We start from the raw sequence: 23967 nt of genomic DNA, 5'->3' as shown, positions 1-23967 counted from the left end.
TTGCAATGCCGGCGTTCTTTGTGTGCCCCGTTTGCCATCATTCGGATCGGTCGTCACACGTGCTCCTCTATCTTTCACCGTCTTCATGAGACGATCTTCTACCGTCTTTACAAGACGATCACTACCGTCCTCACGAGACGGTCTTCCGCCGTGTTCACGGGACGCGGATTGTTGCGCTGACGGTCACGATGGGCATTTCGAAGTTCAAGACTCTGCACGCGTTCGGTTCAAGAAAGCGTCAGCTGAAGCTCGTACGCATGGCGAAGCTCACCTGCACGCCCACGCGCGGCGACAGTTGCACCGATGCTTCCGCTTCATCTTTTCAAGACGATTGCGTCGACGCTTCTAGCGACGAGACTTCTACACCATCGGCACAAGGATCCATCGTGACGAGTGAGGCTGGTGTTTCGTGCTCAAGTGCGCCTGGTGTGTCGCGCTCGCCAACCGCATTGATTCCGGCCCCGAACAGTGAGACCGCGTCGTCGACTGTGCACTTCTAAACACGTTTTCGGACGTGCGAGGAGTTGGCGACGGCGGAGAGAGAACGTGCTGCTGTGCAACGAAAGCTTGGCGCTATGCCAGCGACCGAGAGGAAGTTTCAAGCGATGATGCCTGAACCCGAAGCTGCCACCGCTACGACCGAAGGCGAGAGATATTTCCTCGTGCAAGGGGATGCCCTTAGCGACATGCTGTCCAAGACCCCGTGCCCGCGCTGCCTCGCGACCGGGATGAAAGTTCAAGGAGGCACCCAGCTTGGACTTGCCACGAAGCTTGAGCTGGTATGTCCACATTGTGGAATAGTTTCAAGTTCGTGGAGCTCTGCTCGTCAGAACGAGTCAAGGGCCTTCGACGTGAATATAAGAGCCATTACGGCCATGAAACAAATAGGGAAGGGACAGACAGCCCTCAACGACTTTTGGCCAACTATGAATGTTTCCCACCGTGGCCTGCACCACAGAACTTTCCAGAGGCACCTGAAGCAATTCAGAGAACCACAGCAACAGACCCTGGATAAATTCTATGAAGAATCGGCTTCTGCTGTGAAAAAGGTGTACAAGGAGATGGACCCATTTTTCTGCAAGGACATTACAGTGAACTATGATGGCACGTGGCACAAGCGCGGACATACATCTCACATTGGAGTTGGTGCAATCATCGAGTATCACACAGGCCTCATCTTGGATGCTGTAGTTTTATCGAATCTGTGTCTCGGCTGCCAGGTAGGACCGAAGCCTGAAGACGAGGGCTATGCAAGCTGGTTGAAGCACCATGTGTGCCAAAAAACACTGATGCCAAGTCTGGGAGGATGGAGGTTGAAGCAGCTGTAACTCTGTTCTCACGTTCACTGTCCAAGCATAACCTCCGGTATACAACCATTGTATCGATGGGGACAGTGCCACATTCTCTGCCCTTCAACAAGACAATGTTTATGGGCTAGTCCCTATTGTGAAAGAAGAATGCTTGAACCATGTCCGGAAGAGGATGGGCACAGCCCTACGTAATCTTGTGCAGAAAAGCGAACAGGCTCTGGGAGGGAAGGGCAGATTGACAAAAGCCCTTATTGATAAACTCACAGACTATTATGGCTGGGCACTGCGGAACAATTCAAACAATGTGGCTGCAATGCAGCGTGCAGTGATGGCGTCATATTATCACGTCACCTCAACTGACGAGGATCCTCACCATGACTTGTGCCCGGAAGGTGCAGACTCGTGGTGCCGTCATAATGCCTGCAAGGGGAATGGCGTGCCACCTCCAAAGCACAAATACAATCTTCCGGGCTACGTTGCAGAAGCGCTGCTGCCAGTCTACCAGCGCCTTTCGCAGGCTTCTCTACTGCAACGCTGCCTGGGAGCAAAGACGCAAAATGCATCGGAGTCATTCCATTCTGTCCTATGGTCCTTGATGCCCAAGGAGCAACATGCATCATTGATTGCTGTCGAGACAGCACTGCATGACGCAGTTTTGCGGTATAATGCCGGCTGCTACAGGGCCACCCAAGAGTTGTCGTCATCAGTGGGACTCACACCTGGCCACCTAACCATTCAACGAGCTGCGGAGAAAGACTCTCTGCGTCTGAGAAAGGCTCAGAAACGGATGAATGAGAAGCAGGAAAAGCGGCAAAGAAAAAGAGAGCCTAAGGACACATCTAGCTACTCTGCAGGGTCATTCTAGACCATAATAAATGTTTGAAACTTTCGAAGTCAATTTTCTCAGAATGACTTTTTTGGCCAGTGAGGCTGCTTAGTCAGGTGATCTCTCTGGAACTGCTGGTCTGATTTCTATCAGGTTTTTTTTATTATGCACCTTAATAAATTGCCCAGGGCAAGACAAGCCCGCTTTTTCAATTTATTGTGTCTGTAATTTGTAATAATTAACTAAAACTTCATTGATGAGAGCCAAATTGTGAACACTAAATTCAGTGCTCTGCTAACATTTTTTGGCAAGGAAATTTAAAAAAAGGGCTCTGTCTTGCCCTAAAGCACCTACCCAGGAATCATCATAGTGAATTTCACAGTGCTAGCACATTTTTCAAATTCTCCAGACCCTGACTAAGGGACCCATGTGGACTACCCGGATAAATGGCTGTAACTTGGGAACCAGTGAACATAACTGCATGAAACTTTGTGGTTATTCAAATGGCTTTGCTATTAGTGTACCCTGAAAATTTCATTAAGATATCTCAACAAACAAAAAAGTTGCCCTTCGTAGGTAGCCTCCCCCCTTAACATCGCTGCCTTTCCTTTCCCTCCCGTTCTCTGAGTATATTTAGAAGCGAAAAGTATTTAAGGCAAGTAATTGTTCTTGAAGTCTGTACTTATTAGCAAACAGACATTGCAAACGTGGGACAATCACTTATTCCTTAACTACTTTTGAACTCTGAGTGCTACATCTCAAAGTGCAGAGGTATAGCTCATATTCCTTCTTACAAAGAACTATCGATTTTGGCCGCAGCGTTGAAAATATTACACAATATCAGAGCTTGAAACGTTGAAGCTCAGTTTTGTATTTTAGTGCCAGCTTGCAGCACACAATGCATAGGCACTTTGCTGGCACTTTTTCCAGTTGGTGATGTCTTCATCATAATGATGCCTGCACTTGCTACATCATATGATGATCAGATGAGATCTCCTAAGATTTAACTATGAATGCATGCAACTTTCTTTCCGAAACCACGAGACTTTAGACTTGTGCAAATATTCAAATGCATCAGTTATTCGAATGAATATTACTGCATTCAAATTCCCTTCAATTCGAATTTAAATTTCGAAGCATTCAAAATGAACGAGTAAGTGTACAATAATACACTTCTAAGCTCAACCCCCCCCCCTTCCCCGTAAAAGTGGTTTCACTGCAGTAGTGGGGTGCTAAGCAGTGAAAATACCTATGCAATGCCTTGAAGAAGAATGGCGATTTGGGCTAGTTGGTTTGAATTCATGATAATAAGGGTTGCAGCGCAAGCACGAATGTGCTAGAAGAAACAGACGAAAGTCGAGGTATGGAAGGCAAAGAGGACAACATGAGCGCTGCTGCGCGAACTTCTTCCGGACATGTCCCTTGCCGAATATTCCACGACGCTGCACGTGAAACAGACTTTCATCTGTTTCTTCTAGCACATTCGTGCTCGCGCTGCAACTATTCAATGCCCATTAGCCTTCATGTAACTTTTTGTAAAGGTGGTTTAACTACTGTGAAGGGGTGCTAAAGGCTGGAAACGCCTATTTAAGAGAAATCTGCACTGCCGCGAAGCCCTACTTCCAAGGTTACATGAACCTATTACCATCACATTGATCATTCCATTTTCTTTTCTAAGTTGAAATGCTTGTTACACCGGCTTATATGTTTTAAGTATAGTAAATTTTAGAACTTTGCATATTTCACACATCATCACGTTCAAGTCAAATGCTGTTCAAAGTTGTTTCCACTTCTTTTGAACAAAAAAAAAAATATATATATATATAGCATTTGCACAGGCCTTGTTTGAATTAATATATATATTATATATATATTGACGCGTGTGTACTGGTGGACCAAAACGACGATAAGGGGATTTGGCGGACACCAGGTAGTGGAGCTCTGGCTGATCAAACATAAAGAAGGTGATCTTGCTGTTCGGCTGTTGAGAGTCGCTGTGTCAACGTTTATCTCCCTTTGGTTCGCGCTGTGCCGCGACACTGGTGGAAGTGCTGGACCGCAACCCTACCTAATGCTCCATACTCCCACTGGCAGCCGTTCATCTACCTCCGACGCATTGTCACCCATTGCAACTCCCGTGCACCGGTTCAGTCGGCGGCTCATAGGCCTCGCTCCTGAGTTCACTCCTTCCATGGAACCTCGCAGGCGCCGATTACCTCTCCAAATGGCCAACGCCAGTCCGCAACCGGCGCCCCAAGGCCCCCCCGCCGACACAGCCTTCACAGGTAACCATCTTTCAACCACTGGTTCTCGATCACTTTAGTGGCGGCGCCCATGAAGATGTTGATGACTGGCTTGAGCGCTATGAGCGTGTTGCCAAGATTAATCTATGGCCTGAACAAGAAAAGCTCTCACGCGTCTATTTCTACCTTGACGGCGGTGCAAAAATTTGATATGAGAACAGAGAAGCCAGTCTGTTAACTTGGGGCGACTTTCGACAACAGCTTGTCGACACGTTCGCCAATGTCAATCGACGCGACCGTGCGCAGCAGCTGCTGGAGCTACGGGTTCAAAAACCCAATGAAAGCGTTACTATGTTTGCTGAAGATATGACTCGTCTTTTTCGTCGAGCTCACCCGAACATGAGCGAAGATAGAAAGTTGAGCTACCTCATGAGCAGCGCGAAGGAGCAACTTTTCGCCGGGCTACTGCGCCACCCTCCAAGTACCGAAGTTGACTTTATCAAGGAGGTTACGGCTATTGAGCGAGCCCTCCATCAACGATGCAGGCAGTATCATCGAATGTCTAGCAGCGCCCCAATCAATGCAGCCGCCATACCTGAGAATCAAAGCTCCCTGCGAGACCTCATTAGGGAGATAGTTCACGAAGAACTGCAAAAGTTCACGACTCCGGTTGCTCAAACCCCCGTTGCGTCCATCGCTGACGTGGTACGCGACGAAATCTGCCACGCATTTTCTACCGCTGGTCCTGATGACGAGCACCGTCCCATGAGCTACGCCAACGCTCCGCGACATTCACCATCTGGTACATCGCCGCCATACCACGCAGTGCCGACAGTTCCTTGGTCAGCCCCGCAAGAGCAGACCCTAAGCCGACCGCAAAACCAACCGACGTACCACCAGCTGTCCACAGCAGCACCATGGGCATCGTCGCAAGAAGGGAGGCTCAGACGTCCACCGCTCCGAAGAACAGACGCATGGCGCACAATTGATCGACGTCCATTATGCTTTAACTGCGGAGGTGCAGGTCATATTGCCCGTCATTGCTGGTACTGCAGTGATTCGTTCCGCCCTCTTCGAACATGGTCTGACGATCGACATGCGAGCAAAGAATACATACCACGCCGTGAGGGCGCCTCTTTCCATGGAGCCCGTTCTCACTTTTATGACTACCGTACTTCTGACGAGGAGGCAATACCTACCCGCCAGCCAGGTTTGGGACGTCAATCCCGCTCTCCTTCTTCCGCTCATTCACCTTCGTCACACCCACGTACCTTCGCGGACCTTAACGCAAGAAGGTCACCCAGCCCGCGCCGGGGAAACTGAGGGCGGCGACCTCCGGTGGTAAGGTTGCAGGCCATGAAGATGACGATGAAAAGCCCCCATTACACGACGCTGTAAATCCGACAAGACGTGACAGCGACGACACTGTGACCGCCAACCTAAATGTTTTCTTGACTGCCAGAAAGTAACAGCCTTAGTCGACACCGGTGCCGACTTTTCTATTATCAGTCAGGACCTCGCCATCCGCCTCAAGAAAGTAAAGACGCCGTGGACAGGCCCTCAAATAAGGACGGCAGGTGGTCAGTTATTGATTCCCTCTAGAAGATGCACAGCGAGAATTGACATAGGAGGTTCTTCCTTCGTTTCGTCGTTCTCGCCGCATGCTGCAAGGATCTAATTAATGGTATGGACTTCTTACGAGAGTACAGCACCGTCATCAATATCCCAGACAGTTTGATTACGTTCCGCAACAGTTCGGGTGCACCTGATTGTACACAGGCGCGACCAAACCAATGGCGTCTAACTGATGACGATGTGGTTCTCCCTCTTCGATCATGCATGCTTGTTTCTGTGGCAGCCGCTGTCCAGTTTGACGGCGAAGGAGTAGCAGACCGAATAAGCTCGCTCCTCCACACACACGGCATTTCCGTCGCAAGAGGTATCGTCAGTGTCGCCGCTGGACGCACGAACTTGCTTTTGACAAACTTTAGTGAAGAGCGCCGGCTCCTTCCAAAAGGCATGGCCGTCGCTTACTTCGACGATATCACAGACGCAGAAGGCTGCTTGGCAGTAGTCGACGAGGCGCCAAAACTTGAATCAACACCAGTTCTCGACGTTAGCACTATTTTGCCTAAAAACGAGCGAAAGAGGCTGCTTGAGCTACTGGCCGAATTCAAAGACTGCTTTTCGACAACATCAAGAGTTGGCCGCAAGCCTCTAACCAAGCATCGGATAATTACCGAGGACATTGCGAGAACAATTCACCAAAACCCCTATCGCGTGGCTCCAAAGGAACGCGAAGTGATAGAAGAGGAAGTCGACAAAATGCTAGAAGATGACGTCATTCAGCCCTCAAAAAGCCCCTGGGCGTCACCTGTAGTCCTCGTTAAAAAAAAAAAAAGACGGCAGCCTGCACTTCTGTGTAGATTATCGAAAACTCAGTCAGGTGAAAAAGAGAGATGTGTATCCACTTCCTCGTATAGATGACTCTTTCGACAGACTTTGACATGCTCGTTACTTTTCATCGATAGACTTAAGGAGTGGGTATTGGCAAATCGAAGTAGACCCAAGAGACCTCGAGAAGACTGCTTTTGTGACACCAGATGGCTTATATGAATTTAAAGCCTTGCCCTTCGGTTTATGCTCAGCGCCTGCTACCTTTCAAAGACTCATGGATACCGTACTTTCTGGGTTGAAGTAGAAAACCTGCTTGGTCTACCTTGATGATGTCGTAGTTTTCGCCGCAACATTTGACCAGCACCTTAAAAGACTTGAGGCAGTTGTACAAGCCATACGGTCCGCGGGCTTGACGTTAAAGCCTGAAAAGTGCCACTTTTGCTATGAAGAGCTGCAATTTCTTGGCCACGTTGTCAGTCACGCAGGCGTTCGTTCTGATCCTGAAAAGATCGCAGCTGTTGCACAGTTCGCGGTGCCGACTGATAAAAAGGCTGTCTGACGATTCCTCGGACTACGTGCATATTATAGGCGATTCATCGCAGACTTCGCGCGCATCGCATCACCGTTAACCAGCCTCACGAGAGAAGATGTTGCCTTCCAATGGAGCAACGAAGAGCTTTTAAGAACCTCCGCCAGCGACTACAGACGCCTCCAGTGCTTGCCCACTTTGATCAGAAAGCCCCAACGATGCTACACACTGATTCCAGCAATGTTTGTTTGGGAGCTGTGCTTGTGCAGCTGCAAGAGGGCACAGAAAGAGTAATCGTCTATGGAAGCCGAACACTAACACGCGGCGAGACTAATTACTCCACAACTGAGAAGGAATGCCTCGCCGTGGTATGGGCGGTCACAAAATTTCGCCCGTATTTATACGGCCGCCCTTTCAAAGTCGTCAGCGACCACCATTCACTGTGTTGGTCGACAACTCAAAGATCCTACCAGGAAATTAGCACGTTGGAGTCTCAGGCTGCAGGAGTACGACATGACGGTCGTACACAATTCAGGGAACCGCCACATGGACGTCGACTGTTTATCCCGCTCACCCATTAAATTGGCAACTTTATCCGATGAGGACGAAACAGCATTTCTCGGTGTGCTTGACTCGACCGCTATTGCGCAGCAACAACATGACGACCCTGAGTTACTTGCCCTAATTAATTACCTGGACGGAAGATCTGAGAAGGCACCAACTGTTTTCGTAAGAGCGCTGTCATCATTTTGCTTACGGGCGAAGTACTATACAAAAGAAACTTCTCTTCGGCAGGATCTGCGTACTTGCTAGTCATCCCACCAGCCCTTCGCTCCGAAGTACTCAAAGCATGCCACAATGAGGTGACTTCAGGCCACTTAGGTTACACGAGAACGTTGGCCAGAGTACGGCAACGCTCCTTCTGGCCAAGACTGACCATCGCCGTAAAACACCATGTTCGTACTTGCCTCGACTGCCAGCAACGGAAGTCACTGCCGACTAAATCAGCTGGCCTCCTGCAGCCTGTGCAGGTCCCAAAAGACCATTCGACCAGATTGGCATGGATATTTTGGGCCCACTTCCTACTTCTACTGCTGGGAACCGCTGGGTTATCGTCACGACTGATTACCTTACCCGTTATGCGGAAACAAAGGCTATCAAGAGAGGTACAGCAGCGGAGGTGGCACAATTTTTCATCGAGAACGTTGTCCTGCAGTATGGTGCATCAAGCGTCGTAATCACAGACAGAGGAACCACATTTACGGCAGCTCTTTTGGATCAAGTCCTCATGCTGAGTGGAACAACCCATCGTAAGACCAGTGCCTACCACACGCAAATGAACGGGCTTACAGAGCGTCTGAACAAAACAATTGAAGACATGCTTTCAATGTACGTAAACGTCGAACACAAAAATTGGGCCGAAATCTTGCCATATATCGCGTTTGCATACAACACGGCCAAGCAAGAAACAACCCGGATGACCCCGTTCAGCCTAATTCACGGAAGAGAAGTACGAACCATGTTAGATGCGATGCTAGCGCACGAATGCGACGACATCGAACCGGACGCCAAGATGTTTACAGAACGAGCGGAAGAAGCAAGGCAACTAGCACGCTTGCGAATCCAGCAACAACAAGAGTAAGACGCCAGCCACTTCAATTCTCGCCGCAGAACAGTCGTTTACTAGATCGGCGACAGAATATGGGTTTGGACGCCCATACGGAAAGGAGGACTCTCTGAAAAGCTCCTAAGGAGATACTTTGGGCCATACCTAGTACTGCGACGACTGAGTGATGTTACTTACGAGGTCATCCCCGACAGTTCATGTAGTACGAGGCTTCGCCAGCACCGTCCTGAACTAGTTCACGTTGTGCGCATGAAGCCTTATGAAAGGTAGTGACTGCGCAAGACACTTCTTAAAAAAAAAAAAGAAACTGCACTACTGGTTTAGCATCGGGGCGATGCTCATAAGAGGGGGGCAAATGACGCGTGTGTACTGGTGGACCAAAACGACGATAAGGGGATTTAACAGACACCAGGTAGTGGAGCTCTGGCTGATCGAAGGTAAGGAAGGTGATCTTGCTGTTCGGCTGCTGAGAGTCGCTGTGTCAATGTTTATCTGGCTTTGGTTCGCGCTGTACCACGACAATATATATATATATATATATATATATATATATATATATATATATATATATATATATCTTTCCACCTTACTTTCCTTAGGTTTGTTATCACCCCTGTTACACTGCGCTCAGTGCGAACTACGCCTACAATGTTCTAGAAGCTCCTAGGCTTTAGTAGATTATTTTGTTAAGATTATACCCACTTCGGGAACGTCACAGAATATTCGAGAACCTACCTCACCGCTAGCGATAATGCTAGAATATTCGATGGAGGGTATAAATGCTGACACACTTCGCCCCTTGTCACTTGATCGACGGCCGATGCTCCGTTTGCCGCTATCAGTGCAAGACTGCTACTGTAATCCAACTTACTGTTTACTGGGCACAGGTTCGCCCAAATAAACAGTTTATTATTCGACTCGCAGTGTGCTCCATTCGTCCAGGTCACGACCTCATGAGAATATATTGTGCAGGTTAACTGCATCATGAAAAGTGTGCCAATCTTTCTGTATACTATGAAATATACAGTATTCGAACCTGATTTGAAATTCTTTGACCAAATTCACTACGTGCTTCGAATTCGCTTCAACCCTAAAATTCACTATTTGCAGAGGCCTACGGGTATCCTCTGTTGGGTAACGCACTGGAAACCCGTGCTTACCTTGTGGTCTTCCATGTTGAAGGTCTCCAGCCAGCTCTCGTAGACCTCTGGCGGGGAGTCTGGCTCATGGCAGTAGGTGTTGCGGTCAACCAGAATTGAGCGCAGGCAGGCCTGGAATAACAGCCGACCGGTGAACACCATCAATGAAATCTTCCCACTACACTCAAGCTTCATTATAACAGTCACACATGCCATGGAAATGCTTCATTATATCCAAAACTTTGTTATAAACGTATATTTGTTACGCTGTATTTATGACAAAGCTATTCTTCACTTACTTCATTGTAACCGATATTTTGTCATATCGAGGTGTCAGTGTACTTATCTTGCCACAAAGGCGAGCTTGATGTGAAACACTTTGACCTGCTTTGTACAAAATTGTTTACGCAGCCTGTTTTTGCTATCTGTGTTGACTAAAGGCTATGAAAAAACAAAATTTGAAGTTTGGATGATCTGAACCTTCCGCGTAATAAACAAGTCTTCACTTAGCTTGCAGAGTATTGCTGCATGCAATCTTTGTACTTAAGTCACCAACATGCCTGACATGTTGTAAGGCGTGCAACTTCTATGGCCCAAGTCGAAAATATATTTTCTTTGAAATGAATATAATACAAAATGTAATTGCGCAGTATCTTTAGCCAAAGGTTTTGTACCATTTACGTAAATATAGGGCAAAACTGACTTAAGAATACAGTCACTGACCGACTTTTCGAACGTGGCGGGGACCGAAAAGAAAAGTCCGAGAAATCTAACAGTCCGAAAAATTTGTTTTTGTCAAAAATATGAACTTTATTGCATCAGGCAGACTTAAAAAAAGTCCATGATTCTGCCTTGCCTCATACTACGCTTGGAAGTAATTTGGTTCGCCCGTATTTGCGCAAAGGTCACATCGTCACCGTAAATGCTCGACAATGTCACCGCGGTGGCGATCTCCGCCACCGACAGCTGCGAGCGATCATCGTTATCATTAGAGGCCGGATTTTTTGGCACTAAAAAAAGTGTGTTTTAGGCACCAAAGACAGGCAGGTAAAACACCATTTTAGACCCTCAAAATCATACTTATACGCAAAATAAATTTCTACAAAAATTCAAATATCCCAAAACAACGACGTCGGTGACTTGTATCTACGGCAAGAAGCAAGAAAGATATTTAGGATAGAATAAAGGTACCAAGGATTTAACATAGGCATGCATTTCCCGTGCGATTTGCAGTATGTGGTCTTTTGTTTTATTGTCTATCATTGTGGGTCAAGTGTCCACCATTCAATTAACACTCTCATGGGTCTCATTCGTTTCGTTGTGGCTGGGAAAGGCAGTGCAGGAGGGAGCAAATAACGAGACCACTGATACCCTAGAAGAGAGGGATGCTAGGTCTAATCGCGTAGGGCCGATTTTTTCCCTTTCGGTGAACACCTTAAAGGGCCCCTCACTTGGTTTGGGCATTTCGAGCTGACATGCGTAATGGTGCACTGGGTGCTCCCGATCATTCCTGTTAAGATTTGCAAGATTACATCTTGCGGAAAAACGCTCTAATTTCTAATGAATGCCACTTGCCCTTCTCGCGGGCGTGCACCCCAAGATCTAGGGAGTGACGTACAGCAAGGAATGGTCCTGTTTTTTCGTCGCTCCTTTACGTTGACATTGGTGAGCTGATGTCGCATTCTGTATGCTTTTCATCAGAACTTCGTTAAATGAATGCTAGCTGTATCTATAAAAAGAGACGAAAAATGTACCGTCTTCTGATTATATCCTGCATTTTAAACGGTACCTCATTAGGAGCGTTTCATGTGACATTACTTGGCATGTGCAGTTTGTGTGTTCTGTTGTGTAGGATGCCTGAGAAGTACTATGGTTTGGGCTAGCTGCTTCATATCATTTTGAAAGGGAAGCGCAAAAACAAACGGAAAAGAAAGACAGCGCTCTTTGTCTCTGTCTTTCTTTTCCCTGTGTCTTCGCGCTGCCATTTGAAAATCAGTATAATGAATGAATGCTGAGAAAAATAATGAAATATGCAAACGGAATCTCAGCTTCTTATTATTTTTATTTTTGTTTTGAATAGCCTCAAGATGCTATCAACTAATTGGCCCTCGTTTACCATCTGCCTCAGTGGACCAGTCGCTATAGGGTGCTCCGCTGCTGACCCGAATGCAGCGGGTTCGATTGTGGCCGCGGCGGTCACATCTAGATGGACGTGAGAAAGTATATGCCCGTGTACTGTAGAATGTCAGCGCACTAACGTTAAAGAACACCGGTTGGTCAACATTTGCGGAGACCTCCACTACGGCATCCCTCATATTCATAATGTGGTATTTTTTAACGTTAAACCACACATACTACCACTGCTGCTACTACTACTACTACTACTACTACTACTACTACTACTACTACTACTACTACTACTACTACTACTAGTACCCATTTCGCTCGCGTTCGTCTTCTCGTCATTCCTGCATCGTGCCTTCGCCAACCCTGACAACGCTTAGCTTGTGTTTGGTGCGTCGTCTCTGACCGCAGTTTCAGCGGAGCGACGGGGTGTACCGCAATAACAATACATGATCCTTGCCAGCGTCTACAAAAGTATGCGCACCGAGTGATCCATTCCTCAGAAATGAGTAATACACGAATGTGCACGGTGCGTATGCCTCATGTGATTTTCCAGCGCCGATACCGAAGAAAACAGGGAAGGAATGAGGCTCACGATGACTACATGGGGCTAGAGGCAAAGAATTCAAGCTTGCCCCTTCGCATCATGCTGTGGTGGCTCGTAGCGAACCAATTTGTAAAATCACCATGGTACAATGCTTTTCATTGAGCACACAAGAACTTCTAATGTCTAACTACAACTTATTGTGTCACCTAAAGAGAGACGCTTAAAAAGTAAATTACAAACAAAACGAAATCCGCCTGTACATCACATTTTTACTTGAAAGCGCTGCAGCAGATGGGTTAAAATGTCAGAGAAAACACGCCTTCATTGACACAACACACTTTGTTCTCTTTAAAAGCCATTCCATTCTGTCATGAATCAAATAAAAAATGAATTATTAGAAAAGATATATCTGATACGATATTCTAAAATGTTAATTACCATTGCACGAAGAGGACTGTTTGGGTACATTCATTTTCGAATGTGAGTTTAGCATGAAATGCTTGACACAGGAGCTTTAAATGCAGTTTAATTCAGTGCGATTATAGTAATTCCTATCCTGGTTAAATTTTATATTGTTACAGCTGTCATTTTTGAGTAATGGCTTTGGACAAACCTTGAAGCACTGTTCTGTATTTTTTTTTAGTTGGTCACTTAAAGACATATGACAAGGGATCTCATATGGAACAAGCATATTCAAGCATACAGTGAATGTATGCTAATTACACCGTTGATTGTGAACATGCCCGCCCCTGTCTCAGGCTTAGTAAAACGATTTGGCGACCTTTGCCACCACTGAATCAACAAGAACATTCCATGAGTGGTCCTCCATGGGTTTTCATTCGTTTTCCAGCTATCCACGGCTGCCCAGAAAAACCTGCTCTTCCTTTTCCCGCCGCAACACCCAGGTTCTCGGGGTGGTTCTTCAGTTCCTTCAGGGCACCGGACAGCCATTTGTAAAAGGTGGTCACCACATCCTTGGCCATAGACATCACATTTATTTTCTTACCGCATCTTTCATTCTCACTCCTCCTTCCCCTGCAGACGCTGAGACATTCTTTCACTCAGGGCTGCAGAAATAGGGTCTTTTGCACTTGTCACACTCATCCTCCAATTGCTCGCAGCATGTCAGCTTTGTCTTCGTTGAACCTTATAATGTTTGGAAATATTATAGCTGCCTTTTTCACATAAATAACGGTTTCACACCACGCTCAAAAACAAAGTTTGCGCTAGAATAGCGCTCACATACGCGCTCATTTGTAAAATAGGCATTTATAGGCACTTATAGGCATTTAGGTACAAACACCTAAAATAGGCATTTATAGGCACTACAAAAACACCATAAAATCCCTTCTTAACCTCGAATTCATGCTCATATATCAGAATTGCACAATAAAAACGCAAGAAACAAAATAGGCATTTGCGTATGATCCGGTCTCCAGTCATCATCATCCGAACTGCTCTCCAGCGGCGGCATAACCTGGCGAAGAATTTCTTCGTCTGTGGGCGCTGCGCACGAAATTGTCATCGTACGCACGAGCGAAAAATGTCATCGTGGCAGGCACATTCACTATTCTAGGAACCATACTACAACCATACATTCACTTCACCACTGCGCAGCTCTGCCTCCTCCCTGTACGGTGCGATGATGACAGTGTTGACCCCTATAGCTGACCGAAGACGGAAAAATGGTCCCGTGCCGCGTTTTCTAAAGCAGAGACACGCCTTCGAAACTTGAAATATGTCGTTCGCTTTCCAATTTTGGAGGCAAAAAAGCTCTTTTAAAATTAAGCCACTAAGCTTAGTCAAGCCGGCAAAAAATCCAACATGGCAACGTCCGTAATATTCCGTGGCGCAGCTTAAAACAAGCGATTTAGTCCGAAAAATTGGTCGAAAAAATGCATTGACCCTATGGGAACCCTGTCGGTGAACTTTTCAAGTCCGAAATATCAAACAAGTCCGAATTTTCGGAGTCCGAAAAATCCATCAGCTACTGTATATAGATAATTCATTACAACTTAATTACAAAAGAGTACTGAATGCCTTGAAATATTGTGTAAATCTGGGGCATTTATAGACGTTTTTGTAAAGGTCGCAAATGAGAGGGTTAGTGTTGAATACGGAGGAGCACAAAAGGCCGCAAAACCAGCACTAATGCACGCTACCCACTTATACGAAAAGCAACAGTGTACATTTAAGAAAAGCAATATTCCTTGGGTATTTCCATAACTGTAAGTTACCCAAGCAGGGTTCTTCAACAGGAGACCAATATAAATAGCAATGAAGGCACAACTTTATGCTTGTGTACAGATACATTGCCCATTCTGAATGGCTGCTAGTTCGACACATTTGTACATGTTCGTGATGGTAAAGTGTGGTTAAGAACACAAACTTTGGAATAACACAAGACATTCTAAGCAGTTCTTTACCACACAGTGCCCGCTTTCACACTGGCAAGTATCGCGAAGACTGTGGCCACACCTCGTGCATTTCAGAACATCTTCTCAGCCTCCTACCTGCCAGCGGTCGACGGGATGCACCTCATTGTCGTGGATGACGGACAGCTCGTCATCAGCAGGGTCCCAGGTGGGCGACAGGGCCTCGCTGATGCTCCCGATGAGGCTGGTGAGGCCCTCCTTGGCTTTGGACGTCACCGAGTTCTCCCCATCCAACTGGGGCAGAGACAGACAGAGAACTTTATTGAAGGGAGGGAGAGAACTTCAGATTGGCATCCGTGCAGAGAGCAGTAAAGGGAGGGCTAAACGCTCACTGCAGATGAATTCCAACATTATAGCCTTCAGCAAAAGCATTGTTTTTGTCTTTCTAGAGGTGTGAGAGCACCAACTTCTAAGACCAAGTTCAAAATAAAAGGATGGCGGAATCTGTAGTTGTATACAGCTTAAGGCAGGAGAGGCCCACTGTAGATGACCCCAGCACGTCAGCAGCCCATTTCCTCAGTAACTAAAAAATTAGTTGCGCACACGTACACAGCAATGTTACTTTATAACGAGGTCACTGACCAACCAATTTATGATGCAAGTCCAAAGCACGCTTATTAGAGCAGGCTTGTCTATTTTAAGGAAGACATATGCTGCTTTCAGAACTTGCACATGGCTACAGTTGAACCGTTGAATCGTTTTCAAACCATGAACCACAACTATAGCTCTTGATACAATCTCAAGATCTTCGTACATAAACTACTTTATAAAATCTCTACTGCTATTCGGCATGTTACGAAGCGACGCTCATCAAAAGCCAGCATGAAGCTTGGAGTGCGATCAAGCAGTTAGCTGGCAAACTCCACACTCACTGGCATATATAAATTTCACTTATTTTAATCACAAACATGTAGCTTTCCGAGTGGCATAGCATGGCATAAACAGTATCTTCATATATTTAATAAGCTACTCATATTCATTAACAAGCAGTGTTTGATAAGAAACTGTGGTTTCATTATTGGGTGATGTCCTGCCTATATAATAAGCTCAAATAACTTTGTTATTCATAATAAAGTTGTCTAAAATGTTTGAGATGACTGCACTGTCTGAATGTCTATCGTTGAAAATAAAAAAGAAGGAACCATCTTCATAAACATGCACACATAAGAGGACATCTTTCATGTCAATTATTCTTTGACATGTCACCACTTGTATACTGAACGAATGCTTCTGTCTCTATATCACCTTTCAATTTATAACCTTACTCAATGTACTTAGTGTCTATTATTGACAAATGAAAACCTTTATTATAGGAGTGAGGTACAAAACACTTCAGCCTCAATAACACAATGATTGAAACGATTACGCATGAATATCTGTGATATTGTTGTTTTCTACAGTATTTGAAGAAGTTATGCTATCCTCCACTTTGAGGCGACTTAAGTTTCCCGACCTTGAGCTTGTCTCGCACGAAGGCCGCCGTCGACGAGACCGCCTGCGCTGTGTCTTGCTGGACTGTGCTCGAGAACTCTGTCAGGTCTCGCTTGAAGAACTCGTAAGCCGTTGATGACTGCATCAGGGCAAGTTAAGTATCACGGTGACGTCTATTAAGGCTTTACCAGGGACATGACATTCCATAGTACGTGAATAAATGAACAAGAACAATACAGAAATAATCCTTTCATGAAGGCATGTCTTCATTTAGCCACACACTCCAACTATTCGAAAAGGCCAGTAAACAAGCTTCGACGTCTCCCACACAAGCTTGCCAATTTGTGCAGACAGCCACAGCGATCGCATTTTGTGAATAGCACCACACCATGTGCCATGCAGATGCTTTATTTTGTAGACCAATTTTAGCGCTCTTATCCCGAGTCAGTCCAAGCATATTTGTACGTGAAGTGACGTAATTTTGTCCGTGGACACCACTACTTTGCACCAACTTCATTGATTGGTACTCTACAAAACGGCATCTTGGTCCTACAGTGATGCAGTTTCGGCCACACATTCATTGGGCTTCTCTGCCGTGCTGCTATGACACAAGTGAAATGTGGAAGAAGCCTTGCTTGGTCGTTGGCCGTGTGCCGAGGCGATAAGGACCGACATTGTGTAACATTGCTGAAGTGGTATTTAATAAGGAAATAGGCCCTTGATCAATTCCTTTTCTTTCCTACTTTCAGGCAAAGGTTGCTCAAAGAGCTTATTAAAATACCATGCCCTATGACATGCCTGTCAGCAAAACAAAATGTGTTCTCCACTTACCAACATGGCTACAAGCTTCGTTTTTTTTTTTCAACTCCACAGAGTTGTGCCCTTATATGTAAATTACAAACCCCTAATACCAGCAATTAAAATCACTCAAAATGATGACCGTGGGCAACAACACATCACCACTCTTATGCACTATTAGTGAGAACAAACAGACAATGACTGCCAAAGAAAGTATAGGAGATGTTATTGGAAGTAACTGGAGTGCAAATTTGAGGAATGTGAACAAAATATAACTTGCCACCGGCAGGACAAGAACCTGCAACCTTTGAATAACATGCACGATGCTCTACCAATGAGCCACGGTGATGGTCATCCCTCTTGCCCACATTATAGGGTAATATGTGCAATTAAACGTGGGTCAGTCACAGCTGCCCATAGCCATCACGGCGAGGGTGGAACACTCTTTCTTGCCTGCTGACATGTAGATGAAACGATAACTTGCCACCAGGAGAATCTGAACCTGCAACTTTCAAATGACATGTTCGATGCTCTGGCACTGAACTTTCACATTTAAATGGGTATATATGTAAAGTTCCCATAATCTAAATGCCCCTATACACCCTATAAGAAGGGTGGGGGGATGACTGCCTCCATAGCTCAGAGGTAGAGCACTGAACACGTCATTCGAACGTCCCAGGGTTTGGATCCTGCAGATTGCAATATATCATTTCATCCACATTTTTTAAAACAATTACATTAGAATGACGTTCTAATAACATCCCCTATACTTTCTTTTGCATCATTGTCTATTAGTTCCCACTGCATGTGAGACACAGCATCGACAGAATGCCGACTTTCTTTGCGAGGTATCTAATGCCCTGTACTGATAAGCAGACCTAGGTGTCTACCAAGGTCGTGCAGTCGTCCTCTTGACAGGCGCTAGTCCATACCGCGGCCTGCATACCAAAACCACAGTATCGAAAGAAAAATGAACAAACTTCAGCCCCACAAGCGCACAGCTTATCTGAGGGTCACAAGTAAACACGCCGGTCGCGCGTGCGATATTCGTGAACCGATGCGATTGGCGAAGGAAATGGGAGAATGCGAACGCCACACGAAAACAAGCACAAGCGCGAACGCTGTCGGCACAGGTGGTTTGGCGCGTAAATGCCCAAACGCTTGCATTTGTTATACAGCGGTTGTGCTAGGCGATCCAGACACTCTGATGAGTAATCACTTGCGCGGGCTTCGCAACAATGCGTTCGGCGCAAAATGGTTCCAGCCACACGGCAACGACCCGACCTATCCACAGCTCCACGACAAAAAAAAAAAAAAAAAAAAAAGAAAAAAAAGAAAAAAAAAACACCTACTTCGGAGCATCAGCTCAGTTACACACCAAGGTGAAGTGAGGTCGTCAGCATGCGTCACGAATATGTGCAATCTCGCGTTGTGCAAATTTGTGCAAAGGAGCCCAAGCATGCCACAGCCGATTCGAAACGCACGACTCCAAAACTGAAACTTCCCGAGCGTAACTTTTTTTATGTCGACATCACCTATTTCAACTAGCTACACAAAGGCGCCTAGGTATCGAGAAAATTAACGTGCACATAAATCTAACTACAAGAATGTCTTCCCATTCCCAAGCACCAAAATGCGACCGCTATGGTCGAAAATCGCACCCACGTCCTGCGCAACTCAGAGGCGCTACACCGCTGGGATAGCAAGGCGTGTTAGGGTCACACGCGTTAGAACAACTTTATATTACAGAGGGACGGTGTTTCGCTGCATCGCACTTGCCGAGCAACTGAAGCCAGCTGAAGCGCGCACATGGTTTCTACAGCGCTGATCGCAGCTGTGCGGGCGAGTCATAACCGCCGCGGTGCGGTTTTCGCCAACGAGAGCTCGCGATAGGAATCACAGCTACAGTTTTCACGAATGTAGGCGGAGGAAAAAAAAAAGACCATGTGTAGTCAAGAGGACGCGCAGTACTGGATGTGAACTGCGTAACGGTGCCGTCGCAGGCTTGTTTCGGAAGCTCACAAAACGGCACAATCGAACGCCACTCGAGGCGAGGATAAACAAACCCTTTATTTCTGGTGCTAGTTGCGAGTAGCCGGCGTGTCAATGAGAGATAAAGCGACAGGCGTAGAGTGCGGATAGCAAGCGAAAAAAAAAAAAAAACTACACCGCCACGCAGGGGCAAAGCACTAAAAACAGTCGGCAACGTGATGCAAGAGGCCAATGCGCCGCGCCTTTTCCCTCGAACGGTGCGCTCTCCCGAGCGGCTCGGGACAACCCCGTCAACGCAAATCGTGTGCCGCTGACTGTAAACGCAATATCATTACAATGCAGCAAGCACGGAGGCCTAACAAAGCAACGAAAACACATAATTATGGCATCTCACCTTGTCTTTCGCTGTCTGCAACCAAGTATTCCACCACGGCGTTCCTTCGTCAGGATTCCTGCACACGCAAAAAATCGTTGTCGACAGCAAGTTAAGGCGCAGTGCAAGAACAACTGACGCTGCATCGGGCACAAACGATGTCGCTACGATAATATGTGATGCTCATTACGTGTTATACGCGCTGTAATTACGCTTAACGTGGTTATTTTAACGAAGCGGTTACTTACGTGCCCTCAGCCATCTTTACATCTTTGCGATGACAGCGACAGAAAGGGCTCGTGTGGCTAGAGTTTACAAACAGCAAACCGAAACTAGCACACACAAAAAGTATCCTTCAAAACATTTACTAACAAAAGTACAACTCAGAAAGCAAATACAATGTATAACAACTACAAGTGCTTTTATTACGCAACGTTACTATAATTTATAACAAGTATCTTAGCCACATTTTGGTTTCGGTTTCGGTATTAGTGTAGTGCAGTGATGGAGAGATGTGGTCTGCTTTGAAAGATCAATTAAAGTTGCGCGCGTCCGCAGTAGCTGCCATATCCGCAGGGTCGTAAAGGTCTCAATAAAAAGGCCTCGGGAAAGGCACGTTCTTCCAACTAACATCAAAATATTGCTTTTCAGACTCTTGTTTATGTCCCAAGAGAATTATTTCCAAGTTCTATGGCGCACCCCCAGTCAGAAAAAAAAAATAATGAAAAATTTTCCTGACCAGTCGGAAATTTACAATCGGATCACATTGAAACCGATTGGACATTTCCGATTCGACCAATTAAAAGTTTCCAATTGTGTTTTGGGATACCAATTGAAATATTCCAACGGGTTCAATTGGAAGTCCTAGCTGTTAGGTTTGAAGGGGGGCATAACCAACTCAAACACTGGGTAGCATAAAAAAAAAACCTAATATAAATGGGTTGACCAATTAGGTTCATTGGTCAGACCAATCTCGCCAATATAAAATACCACGAAGCTCTGAATTAAGAGTCTGATCTGTTAATCTCATTGGATATGCATCAAAAGTAAGAAACTATGTTGTTAGTGCTGTGTTGGGGGCTGGCTGGTCCCGACGAAGCAGAAGAAGACGGCCGACGGAGACGTACGCGGCCGGCGGGGACGCCGACCAGCCCGAACACGCGGGTTGGCGCGAAACGCCGAAGGAAAGAACAACAACCGCACTCCACGGTTGCTAAACATACACTGATTTTATTTTACAGTCGCCTTGAAACCCTGGATGCCAGAGCGGCGTCCCCTGGCATCCTCACATGTCATTCCGAAACCCAGAACACAACAGTTAGATTTCATGAACCTAGCATTTGTGAAAGCTACGGTGAAATGAAAAATTTCTACACACATGTAGTGTTCATATCTAAACATAATCTCACTCAACATGTCAGTAATTTCAGCCTGTAGTGAGTTGTGCCGGGACCCGAAAACACTAGGGAAATTTTCGCGGCAGACTGTAAAGTGAACAGATGAAATACATGACACACCTGGCACTTTATATTAAAACGTAAATATATTTTATTTCAGGAGTAATGTTGTAGTTGCAAACACATTTCTATGAACTATTTTCTTGTCTTATAGCTTTACTCATTACTGTGATGTCCAAATGAAACCAATTGACAATCAGTAAAGTTTAATTGGAATCAATTGGTGGAATTCCCATTAGAACCATATCTGGTGTAAATGGTCCATAGCCCATTCCCATTTATGAGTTTCACTATAAAAATATTGATTAATTATTAGATCAATCTTAACTCTGGTGCATTTCCCTCGACTGGATATTTAATATAAATAATATCGATTCAGTATACGTAATTATTCCTACCCGGAACTGCCCTATATAAAACACCAATTGGATGTGTAACAATATCCAATTGGTGCTACTACAAAAATGTCGATTCGAAGGCCTCTTATCACATGAACATGCATAATGATGATGTTCAAACATTCCGATCAGAATAACAATCTTCCAATATGGACTGACTTTGAATTGCACAAGCATTTGGGTTATCGAAAATTCTAATAGGATGGCGAAATGAAAAATTTACACCGATTGCCTTGGAACCATTATTTCAAATTGGGCTTTCCTAATGAAGTTCAAGGTCCCAATTTATTTTAGCCCATCCCACTGGGGGCCAATCGGTATGACCGATTGGACCAAGTGACTTTTTCTTGCTGTGTTGGGGGACCAATTAGAGAAGGGCCACTGATAGCATTTCGATTGGACACTTCAGAACATCCTATTGAAACCTATTGTATAATAGGTCACACCAACTGGGGGCAACTGAGGCTAATTGGATTTCCCAATTGGTGTTAATGTTTTTTTTTTTTTTACAGGGAAAGCTGTTATGAGATCACAACTCTGGTCACGCGCTGTTGTCCGCCGCCAGCGGTGTCCGTAATCACGTCAAATGAAGATAGAAAAAAACCTAGTACTAATGACACAGTGAAGCTCAAACTGACACGACACATAATGAGGTGTGACAGTGCAGCGATACCGGGCGGCGGTTCGTGCGACGGTGATGTGTGCGGCAGGGCTGGAGAATCTCATGGCGGGGTGACTGGTGCCGACGACAGCACCGCCCGCCAAGGATTGCCAGCGCAGATGGAGCGGTGCATACGCTCGGTGGACTGCCAATCTCAGAAATACATCCATCCAGCGGCTCGAGGGGGCCCAGGCCAGGCAGAGGAGAACAAGAATTCGTGCACCGCAAGCGCGGGGCGCGGAAACCCAAGTATCCTCTGTCAAGTCAGGTTCAACCCTCGAGTTCTTGGCCCAGTGTTTCTAAGACTGCATATACTAGAACATTAGAAGGGTAGACCGCGCCCTGCGAGGCCGGCACCTACCCCATTAATCCTGTGAATAAAGGCTTTTCTCTCTCTCTGGAACTCGAACCCGAGTCCGTTGGGTGCCGTATTCTACCACGGAGCCACACTGGTGTTTGGGACTTGTTGGCAAACTTGCCTTAGGCAGGCTTGATGTTGGGAAAGCAATCACGTTAATACGACTTATAAAGCGTTTTAAAACAGCGGAATAACAACCAGTCGTCGCGCATTGCGAATAGCATAATAGGGAGTTTTAGTGCTGGGTACCCAAGCGGCTTGCGTACGCATGACGTTGGGGCGGCGGTACTGCGCATGCGCGAAACCCCAAACAGATGCGTCGCAAGATCGCTGGGGCGATGGGGCCATGCGTCCGCGCGGTCCACCTTCGCAAGAACTCACGGTATTCGCACTGCGGATGCTCTAGCCGTCGAGTTAAAATAAGCCAAAGTGCGAGCACTTATAACGATTACACGGTTTCAGCCAGATTTCCAAAGCTAGAGTGGCCTGGAACATAGAAACTAAAACGCATATGCCAGTCCCCGACCAGCTGAATAGGTGACGCCATTTAGCGCGGCCATAGTGAAACAGACAACCACAACTTTGTTATTGCAGAAACATTGTGCGTTGTACATCTGGTGCAAAAACTGCGCAGCGACAATATTACAAATGAGTAACCTTTTTATTCATTTTCACTTCAAAAACATTACGCGTAAGCTAACTTGTTCATGACTGCGGTTGCACGAAGTGTCACAAGATGTCGACACTGTCGTTACAGTAACCTTGTATTTTTCACTTTTTTGCGTATACCAGATTACAGTACACAATAAAAAAAAGTGTCCTGATCACTATGTATGTTTAGTTTAACAATTTAATTCATAAAAAGACTTAAAAAATACTTACGCCACCAGACGCTGTGGCTCTGCGAGCGCGTGTGAACTTCGTGCGGCTTGCGTTTGCGCGCGAGCCACCGTGGCGCCAACTAAAAGGCATTCCGGTTGGGTATGGGTTGGGCGCGCAACGCCGCGCGCTCCCAAGCCCGCAACACCCCAAGAGAATGCGTACCCAGCACTAAAACTCCCTAATGAGTGGGCCGTCCAATGCTCCATCCCATTATGCTGATGCTGATGAACTCTGATGGATGGCGCTCACCCACAGAGGGGGATGGGCCAAGAACCGGGCAGCAGGATACTTAAATGAAACTAAAAATGAAAATAAAGCTAATCTGAAAAAAAGTATTTTAGAAATAATACTACCAATAAACAAAAATGTTTGCTGAGCAAGTGGTCAAACCATCTTTTGTTTTTAACAGACATAGCAACGAATTATAAACTAATGATCTG

General features: G+C 46.0%; 1 protein-coding gene and 1 pseudogene across 4 annotated transcripts in view; one reads left to right on the top strand and one right to left on the bottom strand.

Annotated features, from left to right (window-relative positions):
- LOC119163138 (BSD domain-containing protein 1) overlaps nt 1-20094 on the bottom strand; it is a 40492-nt gene extending 20398 nt beyond the window's left edge. For 2 of the 4 annotated variants that reach the window (XM_037415081.2, XM_037415083.2), the window contains exons 1-5: nt 20020-20093; nt 19793-19850; nt 16631-16747; nt 15256-15411; nt 10093-10203 (exon numbers count right to left, since the gene is read on the bottom strand). In XM_037415081.2, coding sequence (XP_037270978.2) covers nt 10093-10203; nt 15256-15411; nt 16631-16747; nt 19793-19850; nt 20020-20033 — 456 coding nt within the window. In that variant the 5' untranslated portion in view covers nt 20034-20093. Of the gene's footprint in view, nt 1-10092; nt 10204-15255; nt 15412-16630; nt 16748-19792; nt 19851-20019 lie in introns of all 4 variants that reach the window. The other 2 variants (XM_037415082.2, XM_075874142.1) reach the window with 2 other exon arrangements.
- On the top strand, nt 448-2299 carry LOC142772047 (uncharacterized; annotated as a pseudogene).
- Nucleotides 20095-23967: the final 3873 nt, after the last annotated feature.

This window comes from Rhipicephalus microplus, chromosome 9 (assembly GCF_043290135.1).
Source record: "Rhipicephalus microplus isolate Deutch F79 chromosome 9, USDA_Rmic, whole genome shotgun sequence".
NCBI lineage: Eukaryota > Metazoa > Arthropoda > Arachnida > Ixodida > Ixodidae > Rhipicephalus > Rhipicephalus microplus.
Note: the sequence above shows the minus strand (reverse complement) of the source record. Positions and strands in the feature narration are given on the sequence as shown.